Source organism: Pezoporus occidentalis, unplaced genomic scaffold, assembly GCF_034315485.1.
Source record: "Pezoporus occidentalis ecotype Australia unplaced genomic scaffold, CSIRO_AGI_Poc_V1 ctg161, whole genome shotgun sequence".
Taxonomy (NCBI): Eukaryota; Metazoa; Chordata; class Aves; order Psittaciformes; family Psittacidae; genus Pezoporus; species Pezoporus occidentalis.
Genome location: NW_026913437.1, coordinates 590547 through 613993, shown reverse-complemented (window position 1 = coordinate 613993; position 23447 = coordinate 590547). Strand labels below are relative to the sequence as shown.

The following is a 23447-nucleotide window of genomic DNA, read 5'->3' as shown; positions in this document are numbered from 1 at the left end:
GCTGCCTCCCCATCTTCCCTTCATCTCTATACACTCAAACATGCTTTTAACAAACCACTGGAGATCCTCGCAGCCAGGTTTGCTGATTCTTCCTGCATCACATTTCAAGAACAGCCTTTCCTACCCGGCCACATGCAGCAGCTCCCACCCAGGCACACTCGTCTCGCAACTCAATTACAGCACATTCCTTGACCTTGACAAAGGTGTCTTGCCCTGCTGATACCCCCTCAGAATGCTGAGGACAAAGGTCCTTCTCCTAGCCAGCAACCTCAGCTGTGCCTCCATCCATGTATGTCTCCATCCATGTATTCCTTCACCCCTGCTTCTCTACCAAACCAGCGGTTTGGCTTCAGATTAGGGCCCTTTCCACACTTCTCTGACTGCCATCTCCCAGTCCTGCTAGGAAGAGTTGACTCCCACCTCTAATCTACTCACAACATCCATAAGCCAAGGAAGCCAATCATGCATAGAATCCCAGACTGTTTTGGGTTGGAAGAGACCTTAAAGCTCCTCCAGCTCTGACCCCTGCCACAGGCAGGGACACCTTCCACTAGAGCAGCTTGCTCCAAGTCCCTGCGTCCAACCTGGCCTTGAGCACTGCCAGGGATTTGATTCCTATGAGAGCCAACATCTGGGCTTTCTCCCATAGCAAGCCCCTCCATAACATTAAAGAAAAGCATGTCAAAAGCAGCTTCCCTCCTTATACAAGAACACTTGTGAGAGTGCCCTGAGGTGTCCACAAGCACCTCCACCTTCCAAAAGCAACGGGAAGAACAGCTGGATCCCAAGACTCCACTCCTTTTTTAACAGTAAAATACACATGCTGGCATAGAAATCTGGAAGTCCCCATCCCAACAGCTCACGTAGGATGCGGCGGGTGAGCCACATTCAACAGCAGTGACTGATCATGACCAGATGTACACCGGGAACATCGGTGTCTGAATCAGCCCATGGGTCTGCTTAATTACAGCAGAAAGGCTCATGTATTATTCCTTTTCAAATGTAACTTTTCCCCTTTTGTAGGCTTTTTACCTTAAAACATTAGTATAAGCGGGTTAACATCCATGAAGAATAGGCAGTTAGTTTTATGGATGAGATTAGCTAACAGGCTTGGAAAGGTTTTATGTTTGACTATCAGCTGATGTGGGCTCGCTCAGTCATTTACCTGGTGTCCGCTGCAAGACACTCATCCCCCCACTGTGTGCAGTTCCTTGGAATCTCTATTTCTTTGTTTAAAGTCACACTTGAAGCACTCCTTAATTACATGTGCTCTGGCAGAGGCTGCAGTACCAACCTATTCATGTTAATGAGAGAAACCCAGCACGCACAATCATCACCTGCCACTCGGTGCACTGAAATGAAAGCGAGCGGGTTAACTTTAAGCCTGAAAGGCTGCTTTAACTCTAAATTTGAGAATAGAATCTGATGGTGCGTGATTAAACTTCAACTTCTGCAGCGAGGCAGCCATTACAGGAGCAAGAGCACGATCACTTTCAAACAGCAGGAAGTTCCAGGGGATCTTCCTTAAGGAAAAGGGGCATCAAGGTTTAAAGCACTCGCTGTAAACCACTGTTTTGCTCTCCTTCCACAAACCTTTACAATTTCCTTTGGAGTCCACACCTCACTAAACTTCACAAGCTGAAATGATGTTTTGACACGTTCCGGTGCTGAGGAACAGATTTGCAGATCACAAATCCAGCTTCACCTCCTCTTTTCCACCACAGCTGACAGTCGAGAAGTAAATTATTCATTCCTTCTGGCCTCCGTGTATTCTATCAAATGCTACAGGGAACAACCAACTTCAACCCCTTCAAGTAACTGCATAAAACACCCAACTTAATGTTCTTTCACACTTTCATACAATTAAGTTCTATCAGAAAGAAAACATCCATCTAGCCAAGCCCAACCGCTTTGACCATATGCTGCCATCAGATCAACCTTACCAAAACAGATCCACCACGCATGTATTCTGAGTGGCAGGATTATAAAATACACCACTAGATAAACTGTCCACTGCTCCTGGGCAGTGTACAAGGCTGCCTCCTGCATAAGGCTTGGGTCTGTGTTGAAGACAGGACACACATCTCTGGCTTTACTCAGCCAAACAGCTCAAAGGACCTCAAGTTTTGGGTAACCGGTCAAAAAGGAAGTCATCACTTTGGACCGGTCAGCTACCTGCAAGCTTCTGGCGTCTCCCAGTAAAGCAGAGCTGTTGGGGTGCTGACAAGCTGCTTCTGCACAAGAGAACTCTAGGGAAAGGGTAAAACAAAGACCAAAACCACCCCCCCCCCCCCCAAATTTTCATCACAGTCCCTGACAGGCAAATCATAAATAACTCTACCAAAGCCACTGGGCCTATGGCAGAGAACATGATCCCTGTGGTGACACACCAAATCCATAAAACCTCTGGTGCTGGGTACAGACTGGATGCTTCCTAACTATTAAAAGCATTTAAATGCAGCACCTGGGATACTGCCTTAGCCCTGCTGAAGTCAGCAATGACAGCAAACTCCACAGCTCCTGCACCCCACAAGGACGTCATCCAAGGGCAGGCAGTGTGAAGGCTTGAAGGACGCCTCCTCCTCTCCAAACCCGAGCATCTCCTCCCCTTGTACCTCTCCCAGGAACAACATCTACCGGAGCCCCCCGTGAGTCAGAGGCTGCTGCGTGGTGCAGCTGCAAATGTGTTATTTATCCTGAAGACCCAACCAACACAGCTGTGCGAACTGAAACATGACTCAGTCGAGTTAGCGTCTTACTGCAGGCAATCACATTTATTATAATAAATAGCTATAAATAAACAATGAGCTTGCTTCACAGGGACACGGGGAACCTGTCTAGACAATCGCGGAGGTGATGTAGCCTGCACTGGAATATCATACAATCACAGAATAGTTCAGGTTGGAAAGGACCTTAAGATCACCTAGTTCCAACCCCAGATTTGAGCAGTAAGTCTAGATTAAATTCCTCTTTAGTTTTTCTTTTAAAGCAAAGCAATGATTAGATGCTTTGAGATACCAAAACCTGCTTCTCGGCATCACCAGCATACACCTCCCAAGTCAGGCCAGGAACACCTTGCTCTCTTGCAAGCTTTTACTTTAGCAGACCCTTTGAAAGATCAAGCAAACACTCCAGCATGCATCAATTTCTCATGATTTCCTGCCACCTAAAGCAAATTCTGCCATTTGGAACAGGAAATGATACTGCTCCATCAACAGGCTGGCCTGCCCACAGCTCAACAGCACCCTGCCACCATCACCAGGGTCTCACAATGATGCTCTGTGGAGGGGAGAACTCCTCACGTCCCCTTCCCTGGCGTTTCAGTGCCTGCTTAATGAAGAAAAGCCATGGCCAAACTAATAGCTGGAGCATGTGACCTTAATGAATGAGCAGAGCTAGTGGAAAATGCCAGCTCTGCACTGTCACTGCCTGCTTTCAAGGACCCTCTGCCTGCGTCAGCAGTACAGACACGCTGCGTCCATTAACGTTTGCTCCGGGATAAGGACAGATGATGCAAGAGTGGCTTCAGCAACCTGGTACAAGAAGGGCAAGGTAAGAGACAAGGGAGTAACCTCCTGTGAGTCGGTTTATGGGGAAGGTCTTCCCTCTCCATGATGACTCTGATGGACTCCGAGAGAAACCCATCAAGAACAAAGCTGAGGCCAACTGGAAAGGAACAAGCAGATGGCCTCCTGCCACCTCACCAGGCAGCAAAACCATCCACTGCAACTGCAGCGTGAAATACTTCCTCACTTCTTCCTCTCTCCCTCTAGCTGCCTTCTTTCATCCATTCAGGTTACAAGACCCCTTTAGCACATAGTGGGGAAGAGCTAGGAAAGCAAACTGATCAAAATCAGACCAGTACATTCCCCAGTGCCTCCAAAATCCTAGAGGCAGCTGCACCAAGCAATGCACCTCTGGAAGTAACACAGAAAACCACAATTAGCATTCCACACAAACGCCCCTTGCCCTCAAAGAGGTCAGCATCACAATCGATTCCAATCACAAACTTTATCAATACTTCAGGAAAAGATCTCCGTTTGCTCCCTAAGCTGCCCTTGGAGGAAAACCCCAGCACTCTGAACGTCACAAGTAAATTCTCCAAGCAGCAGCTCTGCTCGTGGTTGCAGGATGGCCCCAAGGACCTTGACCGTGTCTTAGACATCACCCTGCAGGACACATCCACATGGGAATGGTTTCATCAGTTGGGTTCTAACGGGTGCTAAAAGTCTTATGCACCACAGATAACAAAAATCCACAATCCCAGCTGCTTGGTGGGAATTCTATTTTCATTTCCATGGGTCACTTTAGGAGATAATTCCATGGTTTTAGGAAACACCCTGCAGTTCAGCAACAAAATTTATGCCTTTTTTCTAAGAAAGCACTTTTATTGTTACCACCTCTAAACCATTAAGACGTATACAGATGCTGTATTCAGCATGTTTTCGATGCCTGTAGTAAATAAAACATGGATACCTGTAGTAAATAAAAAATGAAATCCCAATTAGGCTGCATTATTCCAGGGGACACAACGTTCCCAACTTCAGCTCCTACAGGACCACAGGCAGCCTTGCAATTCCAATCGGAATTCTCCCTCCGGCTTCCCACATCAAATTCCATCAGTATCCACCATGCACTGGGTTTCTAATGCTATTCAAACTTCTCCAGGTAAAGGCAGAGTTTATAAACTAATGCTGGGTAAAATAAACACATCAGCCAGTCTCGGTACAAACATTCCTGCCTCCGATGAAGTTGAATTCCAGGGCTGTGCAGCGTGCATATCAAAAGAGGGAAGTGGCAGGAAGGATGGATGCTCTCCTCGCACACGGCACAGCACATTTGCATCAATGTGACCTCCAAGTGACAATGCCTGGGAGGGATGAGACTTCTCAGTTGTTAGGCAAAAGTGGCTTTGCTGTTCCTTTGTGCCTCCTTTCCACTGCAGCCAGCTCCAGAGGTGCTTCCTGACCAGGCAGGGCTAGAGGATTTGGCTCTGACCTCCCTGATTCACGTACTAGGATGTCTTGAGGACAGACCCTCACACAGAGGGACCCAAACTGTGCCCTCCAAGGCTCCTTGGATGCTCCAAGATATTTATAAGTAAGTGCCCACAAGTTGTGCTTTCCTGTTTTATGCTAACTACAGGCACCTATGAGAAGCAATCAATAGTAGTCTGTGCCATACCCTAAGAACCCTAAAATATTAAGTGCAGGAACCATCACAGACAAGACATTATGGCATTTACACAGGCTAAACTCCTATATCAAAAGCTATTTATACATTAACTGAGCAGAGATGAAGCGTTCATCTGCTAACAGAATTGGCTGGGTGGATTAAACAGGACCCAGGGCAAGAAGCTGCCAGAGGGGAGACTGAGATGAGCTCTTAGGCAGAAGCTCTTCCCTGTGAGGGTGCTGAGGCGCTGGCACAGGGTGCCCAGAGAAGCTGTGGCTGCCCCATCCCTGGCAGTGTTCAAGGCCAGGTTGGACACAGGGGCTTGGAGCAAGCTGCTCCAATGGAAGGTGTCCCTGCCTGTGGCAGGGGTTGGAGCTGGAGGAGCTTTAAGGTCCCTTTGACACAAATGAGTCTGGGTTTCTATGCAGTTGGCAGAAGCATGGGCAGTTTTGCTGCCTGGTTTTACATGCACCTTCCACACTGAGCCAGCTCCCAGTGCAAAACAAATACATGAAAGTTGCATCTAAGCATCCACGCGTGGGGAATGTAAGTGCAGAGGGGGCATCCCAACCCACTGCAAAGAAGTTTTAACCTTGAAATCACCTTGATCATACTCATCTCACTGCAGTGTCAATGTCAGGCTGACCGGTTTGCCATGCCCATGGGCACAGAAGAGAGCACAGAACAACCCATAAGCCAAGATAAGACCCTCCTCACCCACCCTGCTGGGAACCAGAGGAGGAAAGGCTCCTCTGACCACATCCCTTCCACCCACAGCATCATACCCCTACTGTGGTACCAGCACCAACCTTCCTCCTTGGCTGTGCACAGCACAAAGTCTTCACTAGTCACCATCAATGCCCTAATACACTGCTCTTTAAAAAGAGAGTTAAAGTGTGCATCATACATCTGACAGGCTTCTCTTCAGCAGACAGCATTTGTTGTTGTAGTAGGTACAGTTTATAGAGAAGTACAAGGTACCTTCCCCATTAAATGAAAACACAGTGGTCCAAATCTCTGCCTCCAATTCCACAGTGACATTCCCTCTCTCCTCCATCATGGGCATGATCTGATTGCCAATTAAAACGTGGAAGCAGAATGCAGCGCAATGCTAAAGCAATTACACAGGAAAAAGTCATCAGAGCGGGATGAGCAGAGTCTACTCAAAAGTTACATTAGTCCTTCAAAAGGAACAGTAAGAAACTGTAGGTACCAGATCTGGTGTTAAGGGAATGTTGGCAATGATGCATCTGCTCATTCGAGATGCCAAGGGGAATCAGTTTAGAAGAAGATATTAAGAAAATACACTGAGAAAGCAATACTACAGATCTGGCTTCTGCGCTATCACTTCTATACACTGCTGTGCTACAGAAGGCTTCGGAGATCACAAAATGCTCTCCCATCCCCAAAACAAAGCCCAACAAATTGCTAACGATGCCAGCTAAAACAAGGCCCTGCACCAGCTCCAGTGCCCTCGTCCTTGCCTTGCTCCTGGAGGGCACTGAAAATGCCCAGGTGGTCTCTGTGACCTTGGCAGTGCTGGGGAATGGTTGGATTTGATGATCTTAAAGGTCTTTTCCAACCCAGTTCATTCTATGATATTATGAGCTGCCGGAGGCACGACAGCCAAGTCCAGACTCCTTCCCCAGGCAGTTCAGGCTCCCGACAACCTCACTTCACTGCTGTGCTGCAGCTCCCAGAAAACTCTCATTTCAACCCAAAATACAAGGCCTCCAACATCACCTCTTCTAAAAGCTTACCTTGTGCTCAGGAATGAAAGGACCATTCTAAACCAAAGGGGATGGAAGGGTTAGATGATCTGTGTGTTACACAGGCTTTAAACTGTTCCCATTTCTGGGCAGCTGGTAAGAAGCAGGGGGTTCCTGACCTGAAATAGCTCTAAATTCCTAGACGTTTTACAAGGCTTTACTGGTAAACTCAGCTATTGATCAGGGCACTGACACCTTCAAGTCTGCATAAACCTAGAATCCAATCTCTTCTCTAGGTATCAAGAAGAAAACCAACCCAAGGCCCAGCTTCAGCAATCCCAAATAATGTTCTTTTTTAAATGCACTATTAAATCATTGCTATTGAAATACTGGCAGTGAAGCACTTCCAGGTATCCCGCAGGCACCTCTAACACCAACCACTGCAGAAACAAATATGCTCAGGCAATAAAGACAACTGAGGAGCTCTGGGATGTCCAACCTGCACTCGTCCCTTAATCCATATCTTGTTCTGAGTCTCCAAAGACACACAAATTTAATGGGATTTCCTCGCTTATCCTCTAAATCCCAGGTTTACACATTCCATTCTGACAACCTCCACCCTGGGCTTAAAAACCTGTGGCACAGAGTGCTACAGGAGCCTGAAGATGAACTCGCTTTCAACTCACAAGCTGAGAACAAGGAAACACACAGCCCTGCAGGGCATGAAGCCTTTGCTCAGCAAGCTCAGCCCAGCAAAACGCGGCTCACTCCATCCAGAGCAGTAATTTCCACCCCAGGAGGTGCAGCTCAAGTGCAGCACATCACTCCCACTGGATGAGACATGGGCACGGGCAGCCAACTACAGCGAGCAGGGAAAACGTGGTGTTCTGGAAGCTAGGCAGGGGTACCAGCTTCTGCTCACAGGCTGTGGGTAAAGCAGGTGCCTGTGTGTAAGTGAAGATGACTGCTAATACTTCAGTTATGCAGAAGGTGCTCTAATTATGGGCTATAGCTCTAGAGCAGAGGGTGCCTGCAGGAACACCTCCACTAACTAAAACACCAGTCTAAATCTTGACCAGACCAGCTCTTTGCTGTCCCGAGCAGGAGCAGACCCAGGCTGGCAGCGTATGGACTGTCCTGCTCGAGCTCCATCCATCGCTACCTCCACTTACACTGAGTCCTTCCTCCAGCACCAGCCGGTCCCCTCCAAATTGCCTTTGTATCTTGCTGTACAAAATGTCTTTCCCTTCTCTGGGAGGCTGGAGGAGCACCTCACAGGAAGGATGACCAGATTTAACAATACATGGTTTTGAAGGTCGGTGTTAAATGTGACACTGTGGCTCCAAAGTAATTGTGACTAACCACTAAATCACCATGTGTAATGGATTCCTCTGAGCATTTATAGCTAGCAGTTCCATTATGCCTTAATCTGGAAAACATCTAAACGGCTCTCTACAAAAATAGAGGGGAGCACAAACATCTTGTTTTTACCAAGATTTTAGAGATACTCCACTTAACCACAGTGACTTCTATAACACAACACTTAGCGCAGTAACATCCATTGCAGTGCAGTCATTTGCTATTTGATTTTTAAAGCTATGCTTCAAGACACCAGCCTAGTCTATGTGAAAGGTGAAACAACCAAGAACAAGCCTCTAGGACTCCTCCAGTGCTGCAGCTGCAAGAAGAGAGCAGCATCAAGGGAGCTGAACAGCACCAGTAGGCTGCCTGGCAGCTGCCTTTCCCTGCATCAGATGGTAAGATCCAGGTTGTGCTCCTGCATGCTCATCCTGCACATTGTGTTCTGCCTAGAAAAGAGAAGGCTCCTTAAGGGGAGACCTTAGAGCAGCTTCAGTGCCTAAAGGAGCTGCAGGAAACCTGGAGAGGGGCTTGGGACAAGGGATGTAGGGACAGGCCAAGGGGAATGGCTTTAACCTGCCCGAGGGGAGACTGAGATGAACTCTCAGGCAGAAGCTCTTCCCTGTGAAGGTTCAAGGCCAGGTTGGACACAGGGGCTTGGAGCAAGCTGCTCTAGTGGAAGGGGTCCCTGCCCATGGCAGGGGTTGGAGCTGGAGGAGCTTTGAGGTCCCTTCAACACAAACCAGTCTGAAATTCTGTGATTTGAATGGAAAACCCTCAGCCCATACTAAAGTGCTGTGCTGCAGGAAGCGTCTGTCCGCCCTTGTTCAGCTTCATCCTCTTCTAAATCCATGATCTCCAAACTCTGAAGGTCTGCGGGCAACACAGCCCCATCACCTGATCTTGGATGTCCTCTCATCTGGAAAACAGTGGCAGTTTGGTGAGGACAGACAAGGGCCTTTATGCAATCAACCCCCACAATGAAAACAGCACAATTAGCTTAGCACACGAAGCAGCAGAAGAGGGAAGGGTTACTGATTCATTCTGCTTTCCTGGAAAAAGCCTCAATTGTGGTGAAGTGGAGGACAAGTCGAAATGTTCCATTAGTGGGGGAAAAAAATAGCTTCTTTAAAGAGAGAGAGGGGAAAAAAAAGACCCTCAGGTTAGTGTTCAAGTGCAGCAACAACCGATTTCACCACAAAAATCTATGCTAGGCACATCCTCACCATACTCCCAGCCCAAAGAGCAGCGGAGCTTGCAAAAAGGCTTTTGTCTAACACAGAACACCTACAGAATATACAGACCAGTAAGAGTCCAGTCTTCAACCAGGGAAGAGAACAGGCAGGCTCCTGCCATTCCTCCCTGCGACTGCTGGAGGTGACCCTGAAGAGCTGATGGTGCTGCTGGAGTGATGCTCACTTGCTCTGGGCCAGGGACACAGGCGTCAGTCTAGACCAGGGACTCCAAACCCCTTCCTGAGCTGCAGTGTGCACTCCAACAGCACAGCCAGGGATCAAAGCCAAGCCATGCAATGAGTGACTGCAGCACATCGCAGCCCTGGTACCTGCATCAAAGTGAAGAAGGCTTCTGCTTTTGTTCTCAACAGAAAGGGGTGTTTCATCTCAGCTGCTCGAGTGAAGATGAAAAACAACTTGTAAAGTAAAAGTGTGGTGTCCGTATGAGCTAAAAAGCCTGTTTTGCTCCCCCCTTCTCCAAACATCCCAAACTGGCTCCCACACTACACATTTTAGGACAACTTACACCAGCACAGGTCATGCCCTTGGTACACAAAATGCTCTTCAGCATCTCTACATCCTACCACAACCCACCTGCAAAAGACAGCATGTCTCCCAAGTTCTGTAACAGAGCCCAACACAAACTCCCATAAATACAAAAAGGCAATGGCTTCTGGCAGCCCAGAACTGCAATTGCTGCCTTGGCATCAGATCCCAGACACCCGCTTTCCCTCTCCATAGGAAATTAAGTCAGTTCCCTGCAACAACCAAAGCGATTTGCCACACTGGAAGAGATGCAGCCCTAGACAGGAAAAGCCATCTGCAAATGCTCGCATGCCCAGTGACTTCTACCTGCTCCGTGCTTGGAGGGAGGAGATGAGGTTTCCACCCCAAAGCTGCCCTCATTAAGGAAACAGGTTCTAGGTAAGCTGAGAGGTGGGAGTCACAGGGAAGCAGGTTGGCAATGCCAAAGAGAGCAACTCGCATCACAGCTTCCTTTAGTTTCTCTCAATGACCAGATTTCAGTTTAAGTACCCACCATCACCAGAATCTTGGGTTTAACCAACCTACCCTCTGTTGTAGGCAGCAAGTACTGGGATTCCAATATGTACTGAGACATACAAGTATCCTTTAAAGGATCTTTTGATCACAGGAGTAAAGAGACCAGAATTCCACTCACCTTGATAGAATGTTACATAGGACGTTAAATATTTTTACTTTAAGGGAAGAACTAAATAAAGATCCTGTACCTCACGCTCTTCCACAAATACACAGGTTTACTGCAGGGAGCAATTCACCTTCATCACTTCAGGTGATACATGAGCAAAAGCAGAAGCAAAACTGCCCTGCTAATCCCATGGCAGGAGAAGCAAAACCAACCTTTTAGACAAGAAAGAAGAGAGCCTTAGATTGCCTAAGAAAGCCCCTATCTGCGGTTTCCAAAGCACAGATAATTTGCAACACTTAATACACAAGTTGTCATCACCCTTAAACCTCCGTTTCCAGACCCGAGCTGTATGTGGGAGAGCAGCAGGACGGGCTGAGCACCCGATCAAATCCTCAGCGACTGCCGAGCCGCTGCAGCCAACAGAGAATCTGCTTATACAGTTTACGAATAGCCGGATCCTTCCATAATCCGGGCTCTGAGAAGTTTTTATCTCACCATGAGCTCTGCTATTCCTAAATCCTTTCTGTGTGCTTGGTTTTCCCCTCTGTGCTGCCTGATACACTGACCAATTTTATAACGGGGATTGTCCGACGGGAGGTCCGGATTCAGGTCAGATGGAGCCGGCCTTTTGAGTGCGCTTTGCCAACGCTGGTGGAAAAGAGATCTAAAGCCCTCTTCTTCCCTACATCCTCAAACCAAACCCACCCAGGAAACTCATCTGTTCCCACAGTCTTCTCCTGCAGAGGCCTGGCTGTTACGCAGTCTGAAAGAGATGCTGCTTCTGGCTCCCCAGGTCCCCAGCCCAAACCTGACACATGAGCCAGGACAGACACTGTCACAGGGATGCATCCACTTACCCAAAGCTGCTCTCTAGGTCTTTGGGTCCTATAACAGGGAATCTCATTCTTCACCTGTCTCAGCAAGCCCCTACACCCTCTGCTCATGTTGGAGCACACACAGCTACAGCACTGACTACTTCCAGGTTGTAAGGAAAGGAGAAATAGAGCAGGGAAAACACGATCAAAAGCAAAGACACATGAAATCCCAGCTATGCACAGCAGGAAACGTCATACCACAGGCTAACAAAAGGTGCTCATGCCATTAGACTGACCCCTATTTTGCAAAGTGCTTTGCAGTACATTTAAACACCATAATTATATGCTTAAGCAATAGATTTAAGTACTTTTGTTCACACAACAGAGTTCAGGCTTGACAAGACACCATTTGCGCACATCTTAAACCTAGTGATGGGCAACCCATTTCCAATCCTTTCCCAGAAATATCTGCCCTGTTCCCAGTTCTGCACCTTCAATTCAACGTCCCAGTAAATACATTAAATATTTAGGGCAGATTTTCCAGGTACCAAACCTCAGGTCCAACACTCTTCTCCATGCTTGTAGACAAGGAATGTTATTCACATAGGTACACCTGCCCTGACAAAAGCCCAGACCAAAGCACAGTTAGGAAAAGAGAAAATGTCACAGGGAGATCATGCCAGCACTAAAGCTTTATCTCTCACCAGGGACTGACTTGCAGCACACAAGAACTGAAGGAGTTAAAGCCTAATTTATGCCATCTATGTTTCTGCAAGTCACTCAGCTATCATCAGGCAGACGCATCCTGTTATGTCTGACATTTCCTTGAGCACTTTTGTCTTACTTCTCCATGCTACCACCGTACTGATTAGATTCAACACCCCCACAGGAAAACAAACAGCTCAGCGAGAGGCAGGAGCCACACAGGCATCTTCTTCACCATCCACACTTGGTGACATCAGTTCCAGGAAGAGCAAAGCCTGACGCTCCTCTGGGAGCATCACACAGACAGATGCCTTCACCCACATCCAGCCCCATCTAAGTCCCCCCTGGGCAATGAGTACTGTGGGAGGATGACTCCAGCAGCATCTCCCCTGTCAGGATGAGTTAGCTGCTGCCAAAGAAGGGAAGGAGTCAGTATCTGGTAGGCGTTTCTCCAGCAGGACACAAAAGCACATTCCCAATACGCTCCTTGGAACCCACAAGACAAAAACCAAACCAAACCAAAGCCACTTTCCAACTTCCGAAGGGCTTGGGAATGCTCCAGGGAGCAGCTTTCCCACAGGCCAAAGGAAATGCTCTCCCCTCAGTTACCCTGAAAAAGCAACTCTCAAAAGCAGCTTCTCTGGCTTTGACCAAGGAAATGTTTTCCTGAATAGACACGGGTTAAAACAGTTGCTTTCCTTTGGACACAAGGAAGCTGGAGAAAAATCAGTGCCTGCGAGTGCTTTGGTCACTTGATTTGGGCATTTACTGAAACGGTTCAAACAGCAGACTCCAACGCTTCCATATAACCCAACACAAAACGGAGATAAGGAAGAACTGCTCATGCAGCAACTTGGAGCTCGAAAAAGCATCAGAACTTCACAGTCCTTTTGGCTATGGGAAACGAGGCGCATTTGGTACAAGGATCTCCTGAAAGGCAGAGCTGTCCTCATGCTTTCATGGAAACGTGCAAAATCATTTAATGCTGCGAGATTATCTCCCTCATAGCTCTATATATTTAGCTATATCACATCAGAAGTTTGGCTCCTTTAGAGCTGGATAAGCAGCTGAAAACCAAGGAGTAACATGGCTTGAGTCTCACCTCTAATGAATCTTATGATTTAGAGGTCTCTAAAGACTAATGATTTTCTTTCCTCCAAGACTAAATAAACGCAGATTACACTCCAAGCTGTATATAAGCAATATCATAAATGGATTCTCGCTTTAAAACTATGAGGAAGAAATCCGAGTCAGAGAAGAAAAATAAAGCTGCTCCTAATTGCCACCCATTAATAGGCACTTTCTTGTTATACACATACACTCAGTACCACTCAGATAATGTGAGTGGATGGAAATGCGTGACAGCGAATGAAATGTTTACCAATAGACCTTTTATTCCATCAGAAAACATCCCACCCTGCTAAACACAGGTCCCACCCAGGGAAAATCCACTGAAGGAATCACACATTCCCTGTTTACATCAGCAGTATAAACTGAAACCTGGCTTCTCAGGCGCACATTAGCAAAGGCAAAATTAATCTTTCATTAATTTTACAGAGTGTTCACAGCAGAAATTAAATCATTTCTTCACGTCCAAGAAAAACTTTACTGTGTTAATTATTCATAAATACCAAAGTCTGCTTCTTATTGCTCATCACAAATGTGATTCGTTTCGCTAACGCCTGAATAATCAGTGCTACCCTGTTAGCCCCAGAACACAGTGTGCAACTGCCAGCATCAGCAAATCAATCACAAACAATGATCCACGCTCCAGTCCCAGCTGCCAAGGAAGATGAAGAGGAGGAAGGAGGCAGGAGAAGCACTGCCTCCCCATCCCTGTCACCGTCCTGCCTTCATCCTCCCACGTGAAAACGCCATCCCTGCCCTCGCCAGCTTTGCTTCCATCCATCAGGCAAGCAGCCCCAGACTGGGAGCAGGGAAATGGGCTCCCGAGGGAGGAAGGCAGCGGCTGGGGATGCTCCATCGCTTGGCTTCCCTGCAGGTTTACATCTGGGCAGACAGCTGCCCAGCGACGGGAATGCACCGGTGGAGAAGGGATAGGGGAATTAATCCTCACAAGTATGTAAGAAGCCTACAAGGGTAATTCCAGAAAGGCTGCTCAGCTACAGTAATCCCCCGAGAGTGAAACAAAGCCTGGTGCCGTTTCTGCGGCTAAGTGGTTAAATAAGGAATTACCCAGTTTTGTGTCCTGGCTGCTCAGCAAGGACAGAGCCAGCCCAGCGCTGCAGACCCGATGTCACACGGAAAGGAAAAGGGGACTGAAGAGTTGCTACAGTGATACAAGACACTCGAATCTGCTGCAGTTACAGACTTCAGTGCTGTTTCCTCAGGCACCCTAACACACAAACCTGGCCACATCCAAAAAGAGAATTAACAACAAAAAATCAAAGTTGCTCAAATCACAAATACTCCCCCCCCCCCAGTAAATTCCAGCAATAAACCATCAGTAGGGCAGACACATTCTCTCCTCCTGACACTCCATCAGAGGTAGAGGGAGGACAGGGCACGCAGCCAGCCACTGCCCGGTCCCTGCCATGCTCCTGCCCTCGGCACAGCTCCCAGCAGCATCCTGCACCCAGCGGCACCTCCCGTGACCCATGTTCTCTCGGAAAGATCCATTCCCGCAGCCCATTTTCAGCCACATATTAATTATTTTGCTTTCTAGCAAGTTACGGGAGCTCATTTGGGCTGAAGCCATAACAGAAACGCTGCCTTTATTATTACAGTTGTGGAGAAAGTAAATTAATGCAAAGGACTGCACACGGAGGCCTAATCCATTTGAGGTAAATCAATGCATTGCGCATTTAAATTGCTCTGCTTTCCTTCAGAAAAGTACATTGAAGTGATTCATTAGGCACTGAACTGTTCACAAGAAACAGACCATTTCTCTCAGCCATGCCAGCGCATCTCTGCTAGTTAAATTTAAAAAGCAATCAAATCTACTAATAAGTCCTTTTTGCCGCCATTCCCATCAGCAGAGAACACGATTCCTGACAATTCAGATTAAATAAATGAGGTACAAATTAACGCCAGTTAACACGCCCCGGAACTGATGCTCAACTTGTTCGCCTTAAAAACCTGCCTTCCAACAAAAATAACTCGCCTATTGGCAATGCCTGACTCCCGAGTCTCTTCACTAACCTCTACTAAAGGCTATAAACCGACAAAGAGGGATTGCAAGGCACAATCTGTGTCTATTTTGATGCAGTTAAAGCACCTATTTACAGTTTCATTTTAATATTTATAAATTCCCCCCCCAAAAGATAGCAGAAAGGCACCTTCTGAAGAAAAAGCAATCACATCTCAGTACAACAGCACCATGCCCCAGTGCTCACATTCCCACTCTCTTCTTTAGAGAGGACCAACGCTTGGGAATAAAGAGTGCAAGGGATAATGTCTGTTCCTCATTTCTTGCTCTACTGCGATCACTGGGATTTATTTTTGCAACAATTAACATCTCTCTACCCACGGGCAAAAATCTCCACATGCAAAGTAAAAGGCAGCAGGAAACATATACTTTTAAATAACCCTGAGTTCATTTGTGCTGTATCAAAGATTTAAAGGAGAACTGAAGAGACCTAATTTGGAAAGTGATTTTTTTAATCCCTTTAAGATGTGCTTTAAGAAGTCCAACACTTTATCTGCAAAAGCAGTGATATCAATTTAGGGAGCTTTGCAAGTCCTATCGTCCACACTTAACCACGAGATGAAGTTCAGAACAAAGACTTTCAAGGTCAGGCCCTGTGATGGAGTTAGGTGAAGGAACTACTTGTACCCATGAAGATTATCCCCTGTCTTTCCCCTCAACACCCCTATTTTTGCTCTCCAGGCTTGCCCACTGCTTCCAGCATCCCAAAACCAGACCCAGCTCCAGTCCCACGAGGTGCCCTGCAGGGGCTGGTGCTGAATTTGCAGGTGATGTTCACTGCATCCCTCACCCTGCAGCAGTCATGGTACCCTCCCTGCCCTGAGCATCCCCCCTGGCCACGCTGGAGGACTCCATCCTTGGAAATGGTGTCTGCTCCACCAGCACATCCAGAGGGTTTAAACTGTCCACCTCCTGCCCAAGCCTTAATTATGCACCTCAAGCCTTGGGGTGCAGCAGCTCTCCTGCCTACAGGAAATCCAGAGAGGGGCTTTTCATAAGGATACATAAGGACAGGCCAAGGGGAATGGCTTGAACCTACCAGAGGGGAGACTGAGATGAGCTCTTAGGCAGAAGCTCTTCCCTGTGAGGGTGCTGAGGCTCTGGCACAGGGTGCCCAGAGAAGCTGTGGCTGCCCCATCCCTGGCAGTGTGCAAGGCCAGGCTGGATGTGGCTTGATGCCGGGGAGCACTGCTCAGCAGCAGCCAAAGCACTGCTGTGTTATCAGCACCTCTGCAGCTACCAATACAAAGCAGAGCACTAGGAGGGCTGGCAGGGGAAGAACTAACTTCATCTCAGCAATACAGCAGATGAGATCTGCAGATGCAAATCCCACCACGCTTCCAAAAGCATGAGGATTAACCTGTTTAGCCAACAGAGCCACACACAGTAAACACTTCCAGTTTGCCAGGAAATGTCTTAATGCATCTTTTCTTCAGATTTTCTTAAGGCTTAGCTTGGAAGAGTTTAACTAACCTGCAGGGACAAGACAAGAACACCTATGTATCGCCAGGGGCTTCTGTCCCATTACAACAACACGGTGCCAGCATCCGATCTCCCAAAAACCAGTAAGCACCATCCCTGGTCCCGATCCAACAGGCTTGTACCAGCAGCATAAGCTTACTTCCAGTCTCAGACCTCCTGGCTCCAGGGGCTGCTCTGCAAGCTCATTCGCCTCTCAACAGAGAGCATCTCTTCCCTTTAATGCTAGCCAGGAGGCACCCCAAATACAGCCCGACCTTTACCCACAGCCAACTCTCTCACCCAACAAGGTTAAAAGACAAGACACCACTTCAGAACGTAGGTATCTGTATCTGCTCCCATGTCTCATTACATTTTCCAGTCTAACCCCAAGGCCTTTTGTTTCTTGCGATGGTGCCACTGGATTTATTGCTATAGACAAGTTCAGTAGATACTCCCCATAATAATTAGCCAGAGCCAAGCGAAACCTCAGTTCTGTGATGCTCTCATGCACAATTCCTTTGGATGCTGCCTCCGTTCAGTGTGCCAAGAGCTTTGAGGCTTCCACAATCAATCAAGTGACCCAAGTCAGTCACTCATGACTAGGAAAAGGCACATTTCTCCTTTCTCACCGCTGATGCCAAGCGGCCCAGACAAACCTCTCCTTTCTGCCACCACCAGCAGCACATTCCACCAACCTCCCAAGCAGCAAAGCCAGAGCAATCAATGCATAAACTATGCTGCACCTTCTCCTCTTCTAAGACTTCGAGATGCCCAGGGATGAGCAGCACTGGTGCAACAGGAGACAAGCAGGAAAGGGGGCATAAAGTACACCCGGATGGGCCCCAAGGAGGCAAAACCAATAAATCCCTCTCCCCACACCCAGAGATTCATGCTTCTCTAGGAAACAAAGGACTAAAGGAGGAGAGGGAGAACTATTTAGCTGGCTTTTAGAGAGCAAAAGCCACTACTACAAAGGAAAGCAAGTTTTAGGAACCTATATGCTTTCATATTCAGGAAAACATCACTAGGTTAAATCCAAAACAATTATAACAACAGCCATCCTGAGTATTTCTACTGCTCCAGTGAAGGAATCTGCCTTCAAGCCTGCAACTTCCAAAGAAAACAGAGACAGACCCAGACCAGTGATGGGATGAAGAGCACAAACTGGAGGATAAATGCTGCAGGCAACAGGGTTCTTCATGAGCATAGCCTCCAGATCCTATCATGGTGATGCTCTGTACCTAGTGCTGAGCATCACAAGGTCCAGGCCAGGGGATTCTCCAGACTAACAAAGGCTCAACTGTCAAACAGAAGAGAAGGCCCCAGCTAACTAGTAATCTGACAAGTAGGCTCTCCATGCCTCAGAAGGCAAACCCCTGCAAAGTACTCACACATAGGTACAAGCTAAAAAGCTTGCTGGCACAACCACCACCGATTTGGCTATTACCAGACAAGGCTACACAGCCCCAAGCCAGCACCTACACACTGCATTGTGTAGCTGACCAGCAACACACACAGCATGGTCCCCCCAAAACCCAACTGCTGGAAGTGGGGCTGGCCCCACTGGTCTCCACTCAGCCCTCCTCATCCCACACCTACTCCACCCAGGCCCCTTACATCCCACACCTGCTCTGGAAGCATCTATTCTCTGTCCACATTAGCACCTGTGCCTGGCTCTAGGAATAGGTTCTAATTAATCAGTTGTCAGCTGAATGCTGCTGAATCAGGACCACAAAATTAAAGTCAAGGTATGACAATGGGCAAGGAAGACTTGAAGAGCCACTGTTCATTTCAGAACTTCTCTTCCTGTACTTTTCAACATTTAGAAGCTGCAGTTCAAACAACTACTTGTCAAGACATTATTTGGAGAATAAGCAAGCTGTGTAATTAGGTTATTAAAAATATAACATCATTTTGAAGCCTTTGAGAGAGTAGATCTCTACCTAAGACAGAATAATCACAGCTTCCTCTCTCCTGGCTCCAATCCCAAATCCCAGTGACCTCTCAGAAGCTGGCTTTGACAACATACATCATCGCCGGACAAGGAAGCATTGCTCTGAACTCCCGGACAGGTACTCGCAGCCCTTCGATTTTGACTCAGAAAAGCAGGTTTTGGGAACACACACCAAAAACCACAAAGCCAAAAGCTACGGACTAAAATCTCAGCTCCCCAAGCCGGGCGCTCCCTCCTGCCTAAGGTGGTGGGATCAGGACAAGGAGTCTCCCATTCTTCCAGACACAACTAAGGCTGAGCACAGATGACCTGTCCCTGGGGAAGGAAGGAAATCCCTGCCCCACAGCTACAACCCTGCAGGCCAGGCCCACCTCTGCGGGAAGAGAAAGAAGGATCACTTGAAGCTGCTCCGCAAAGAGAGTGCACGTTATGCAATTTCCATTTCTGCTGACAAACAACATATTTATAGGACAGGTAAAATAAACACCGGAGCCTGCCAGGCTGGGCAGCCTGAAAACAGGAGGCTAACAGGCCCAAAGGGGGCTGGAATCATTTCCCGGTGTTTGCAAATGGGATGTCACAAAAAGGAGACGATGAAATTTTAAAGCAGTCGGGAAAACAAAAGAGCAGGAATCACAATAGCCAAGTCTCAAAGAGCTGCTGCTGGCCTACAGGCAGATAATGACGCTAACCATTTTTCTACTAGATGGCAGTGTAGTGTCACACTATATAAAAGGAATTCTAGAAAGAAATTGCTTTCTATTTCAAGTGAATCTGTGCTTAGACTTGACTTCAGATAGCATGATGTATCACAGTCCCCTCATTGTAAGGGGACCTGCCATTAGTCTAACGGTGCAGTAGGAGTGATACCCTAGTTTCTCATTTCCCAGCGAAGCCGTATGAAAAGGCACTATAAACCTCTGCTGCAGGGTACCTCTGCGTGCAACGCCGCGGACAAGTGGCTCGCTCTGCTCCAACTGAAGGCAGGCAGCAACCAAACAGCTCCAGGAGCAGAGCCAGCGGCTCCTGGCTGCCTAGGGAAAGGGCTTTAGAAAGGCAGCGGCAGCATGCAGGCAATCACACAGCTATGGCCGGGTGAGGTTAGCGACTGCAAAAGCAAGGGGCAGGGATGCGGTGTGACTACAACCCAAAGCGCAAACACAAAGTAAACAAGGTTAGGGCTGAAGGACAATGCGAATGCTGGCAGGGAATTCAGCCACAAGGTTAACCTTTACTTGGCAAGGTAAGCTAAACTTCAGGTGGAACAAGAGGCAGCCGCTCGTGAACGCTCCCCAAGAACAATGTTAATTCCCGGCACACCCGGGGAGCTCGGTACCTGCTAGAGATGGAGAAGCTCGGGGCGGGAGGGGGGACAACGGCAGGGGTCCTGGGGGACCCTCGCCTCTGGATGAGAGGGACAAGAGCCACACCGGGGTCCCAGAGCCATGGGGCTGCCAGGCCTGTGCGGTGTCACCAGGCTCTGTCACTCCGGTCTTTCCCCACCAGCAGTTACAATCGCGACAGCCCCTGGGACATCGTTTAAAACTCTTCAGTCGCGGCAGAGCCGGCGGTGTTCTGGCTCCCGGCGTCCCCGCTGCAGCCCGGTACCGGCGGGGCTCACGTCCCACCCCGCACACCGCAGCATCATCCCCGCCACCACCGCACCCGCCGTGTCCATCACCCGTCCCGCCGCACGCGGAGCGGAGGGAGGGTCCACGGGAAGCCCCCCCCGGGGGAAAGACCCGGTTCCCCCCCGCACGGCCTCACCTGGAGGGCCGGAGCCGCACCTCCTTCTTGCTGTCCACCACGGAGGGCACGCAGTTGGTGAGCTCGGTCCAGTCGGCGTGCAGCCCGCAGCTCCAGCCCGTGGAGAAGCGGGAGAAGAGCCATGTCTCCCGCTTGCCGGGCCGGTGGCAGGTACACTTCTTCTGCCCGGCGCGGCACTCGCACGGCTGCTCCAGCTGGATGTTGCGGACCAAGTGCCGGCCGAACGTGGTGCCGCCCGTCTTCTGGATGTGCAGGAACACGATCAGGTCGTCCCCTTTGATGTTGAAGTCCACCCGCCGCAGCAAGTCTCCGGCGGAGAAATTGAAACGGGGAACAAACCGCGCCGGCGTCTCGTCCTCCGCCCGGTACGGGTCGGCGGCGGCGGCGGGGCTGAGCGCGCGGAGCCGCAGGAGCTGGCACTCGGTGCCCGGGCACACGTACTGCAGCACAATCACGGCGAAGAGGAAGAGCATCACCAGCGCCAGCAGCACCTTGTGGGACCGGTCCTCCATGCTCGCCGGGAGCGCCGCGCATCGCCGCCGCCGCTCACAGCCACAGCCGCCGCCGCTGCCCGCCCCGGCCGCGCTCCGCCGCCATCGCCCCACCGCCGCCGGCCCTTCCCGGCAGCCCCCGCGCCGGCACGCCCCGGACACGCCCCCCGCGCCGGGACACGCCCACACCGGGGTTTTTCCGGTGTCGGTGGCGAGAGCGGCACGTGGTTGAGGTGTCCTGCTGCGGGACCGGCTCCGGCTCCGTACAGCCCCGCGCTCCAGCCATGGACCGGGACCGGGACCGGGACCGGGTCCGGCTCCGGCTCCGTACAGCCCCGCGCTCCAGCCATGGACTGGGACTGGGACCGGGACCGGCTCCGTACAGCCCCGCGCTCCAGCCATGGACCGGGACCGGCTCAGTACAGCCCCGCGCTCATGGACCGGGACCGGCTCAGTACAGCCCCGCGCTCGTGGACCGGAACCGGCTCTGCGGAGCCCCGCGCTCCAGCCATGGACCGGGACCGGCTCCGGCTCTGGCTCCGTACAGCCCCTTGCTCCAGCCATGGACCGGGACCGGGTCCGCAGAGCCCCGCGCTCATGGACCAGAACCGGCTCTGCAGAGCCCCGCGCTCCAGCTGTGGACCGGGACCGCCTCTGCGCAGTCCCGCGTCCCAGCCATGGAGCAGGATAGACGTGCGGTGCTGAGCCACGCTCCAGTCATGGCACCGTCCACAATCACTGCTCTCCTGTGCACCGAGCTGTGCTTTCCACACACGCCAGCACCCGGGTTTGGGAGGGTTGAGTGTATCGGGTGTTTCTCGTCACGCCCCAAGAGGTTTCAGTTCACTCAGGTGGCAAATACATGGGGTGCATTGGGAGCAGTGTGGCAGCAGGACAGAGGAGGTGATCCTCCCCCCTTGCTCAGCTGTGGTGAGGCCACCTGTGGAGCAGCATGTCCGGTTCTGGGCTCCTCTGTAAAAGACCAGGAACTACTGGAGAGGGTCTATCAGAGGCCACAGGGATGCTCAGGGGTCTGGAGCATCTCTCATGAGGAGAGATGGTGGGAGCTGGGCCTGGTTAGTCTGGAGCAGAGCAGGCTGAGGGGATCCCATCCATGCAGATCAGTATCTCAAAGGCAGGTACCAGGAGGATGGTGCCAGACTCTTCTGTGGTGCCCAGTAACAGGATGGGGAGCAATGGCCATGAACTAAAACACCACAAGTTCCACCTCAACGTGAGGAAGAAGTTCTTTGCACTGTGTCAGAGCCCTGGCACAGGCTGCCCAGGGGGGCTGTGGAGTCTTCCTCTCTGGAGACATCCCAAACCCACCATGGACATGTTCCTGTGTGACCTCTGGATGATCTCCAGAGGCCCCTTCCAAGCCTGATAATTCTGTGGTTCACGTGTGCTGTCTCTGTCAGCATATTTTGAAACCCCTCTACACAATGCAAGTGTTCTGTAAATACTAATAGGGAGGGCTCTGGGGGCTTATCTCTGATTAAAGTCATTTGTATATTTATATGCAAACTACATTTAGCCCTCCAGCTCCTGGCGTGTTGTCAATGGGGCCTGGCACACCAGTGTCACACTGGTGCTCACCCTGCTGCGCTCACCATGTGCCACCCAGCAAGCGCACAGCAAGAGAGCCAGGGCTTTGCCTTTTTCCCTGTGGGAGCAACTGATGCTGTGGCAGTTGATGCCTGGGAGAGCTGTAGCCTTGCAAGTGACTTTAGAAAAGCAAATTAGAGGTTTCTGACTAAAGGAGGTTTTCAGCCATCCCTGGTGTCATAGAATCACAGAATGGTTTGGGTTGGAAGGCACCTTCAAAGCTCATCTGGTCCAACCCCCTGCAATAGGCAGGGACATCTTCAACCAGACCAGGTTGCCCAGAATCACGTCCAGCCTGGCCTGCAATGTCTCTAGGGATGGTACATCCACCACCTCTCTGGGCAGCCTGTGCCAGTGTTTTACCACCCTCGCTGTAAGGAAGTTTTTCCTATGATCCAGCCTGCATCATAGAATCAATTAGGTTGAAAAAGACCTTTAAGATTAAACCTCCCTCCTTTAGTTTAAACTCATCACCCCTTGTCCTGTCACAACAGGCCCTGCTAAAAGGTCTCTCCCCATCTTTCTTATGGGCCCCTTTTAAGCACTGAAAGGCCACAGTAAGGTCTCCCCAGAGCCTTCTGTTCTCCAGCTGAACAAGCCCAACTCCCTCAGCCTTTCCTCCCAGCAGAGGTGCTCCAGCCCCCTGATCACCTCTGTGGTCCTTCTCCAGACCGTCTCCAGCAGGTCCATGTCTTTCCTGTACTGAGGATCCCAAGCTGGACACAGTACTCCAGGCTGTGTCCTTCTGGCTTTCCGAGTAAAGCAGCTGTGCCGGGAGTTGGGGTTTGGCTGCCCCCAGTTTAACTGATGCACTCGATGGTGTGCTCAGCT

The 23447-nt window shown here is 49.8% G+C and overlaps 1 protein-coding gene across 1 annotated transcript in view; it reads right to left on the bottom strand.

Annotated features, from left to right (window-relative positions):
* HS6ST2 (heparan sulfate 6-O-sulfotransferase 2) overlaps positions 1-21111 on the bottom strand; it is a 120489-nt gene extending 99378 nt beyond the window's left edge. The window contains exon 1 of the mRNA XM_062612763.1: positions 20518-21111. Within this exon, the coding sequence (XP_062468747.1) occupies positions 20518-21029 (512 nt within the window). The 5' untranslated portion in view covers positions 21030-21111. The remainder of the gene's footprint in view (positions 1-20517) is intronic.
* Between the last annotated feature and the right edge of the window lie 2336 nt (positions 21112-23447).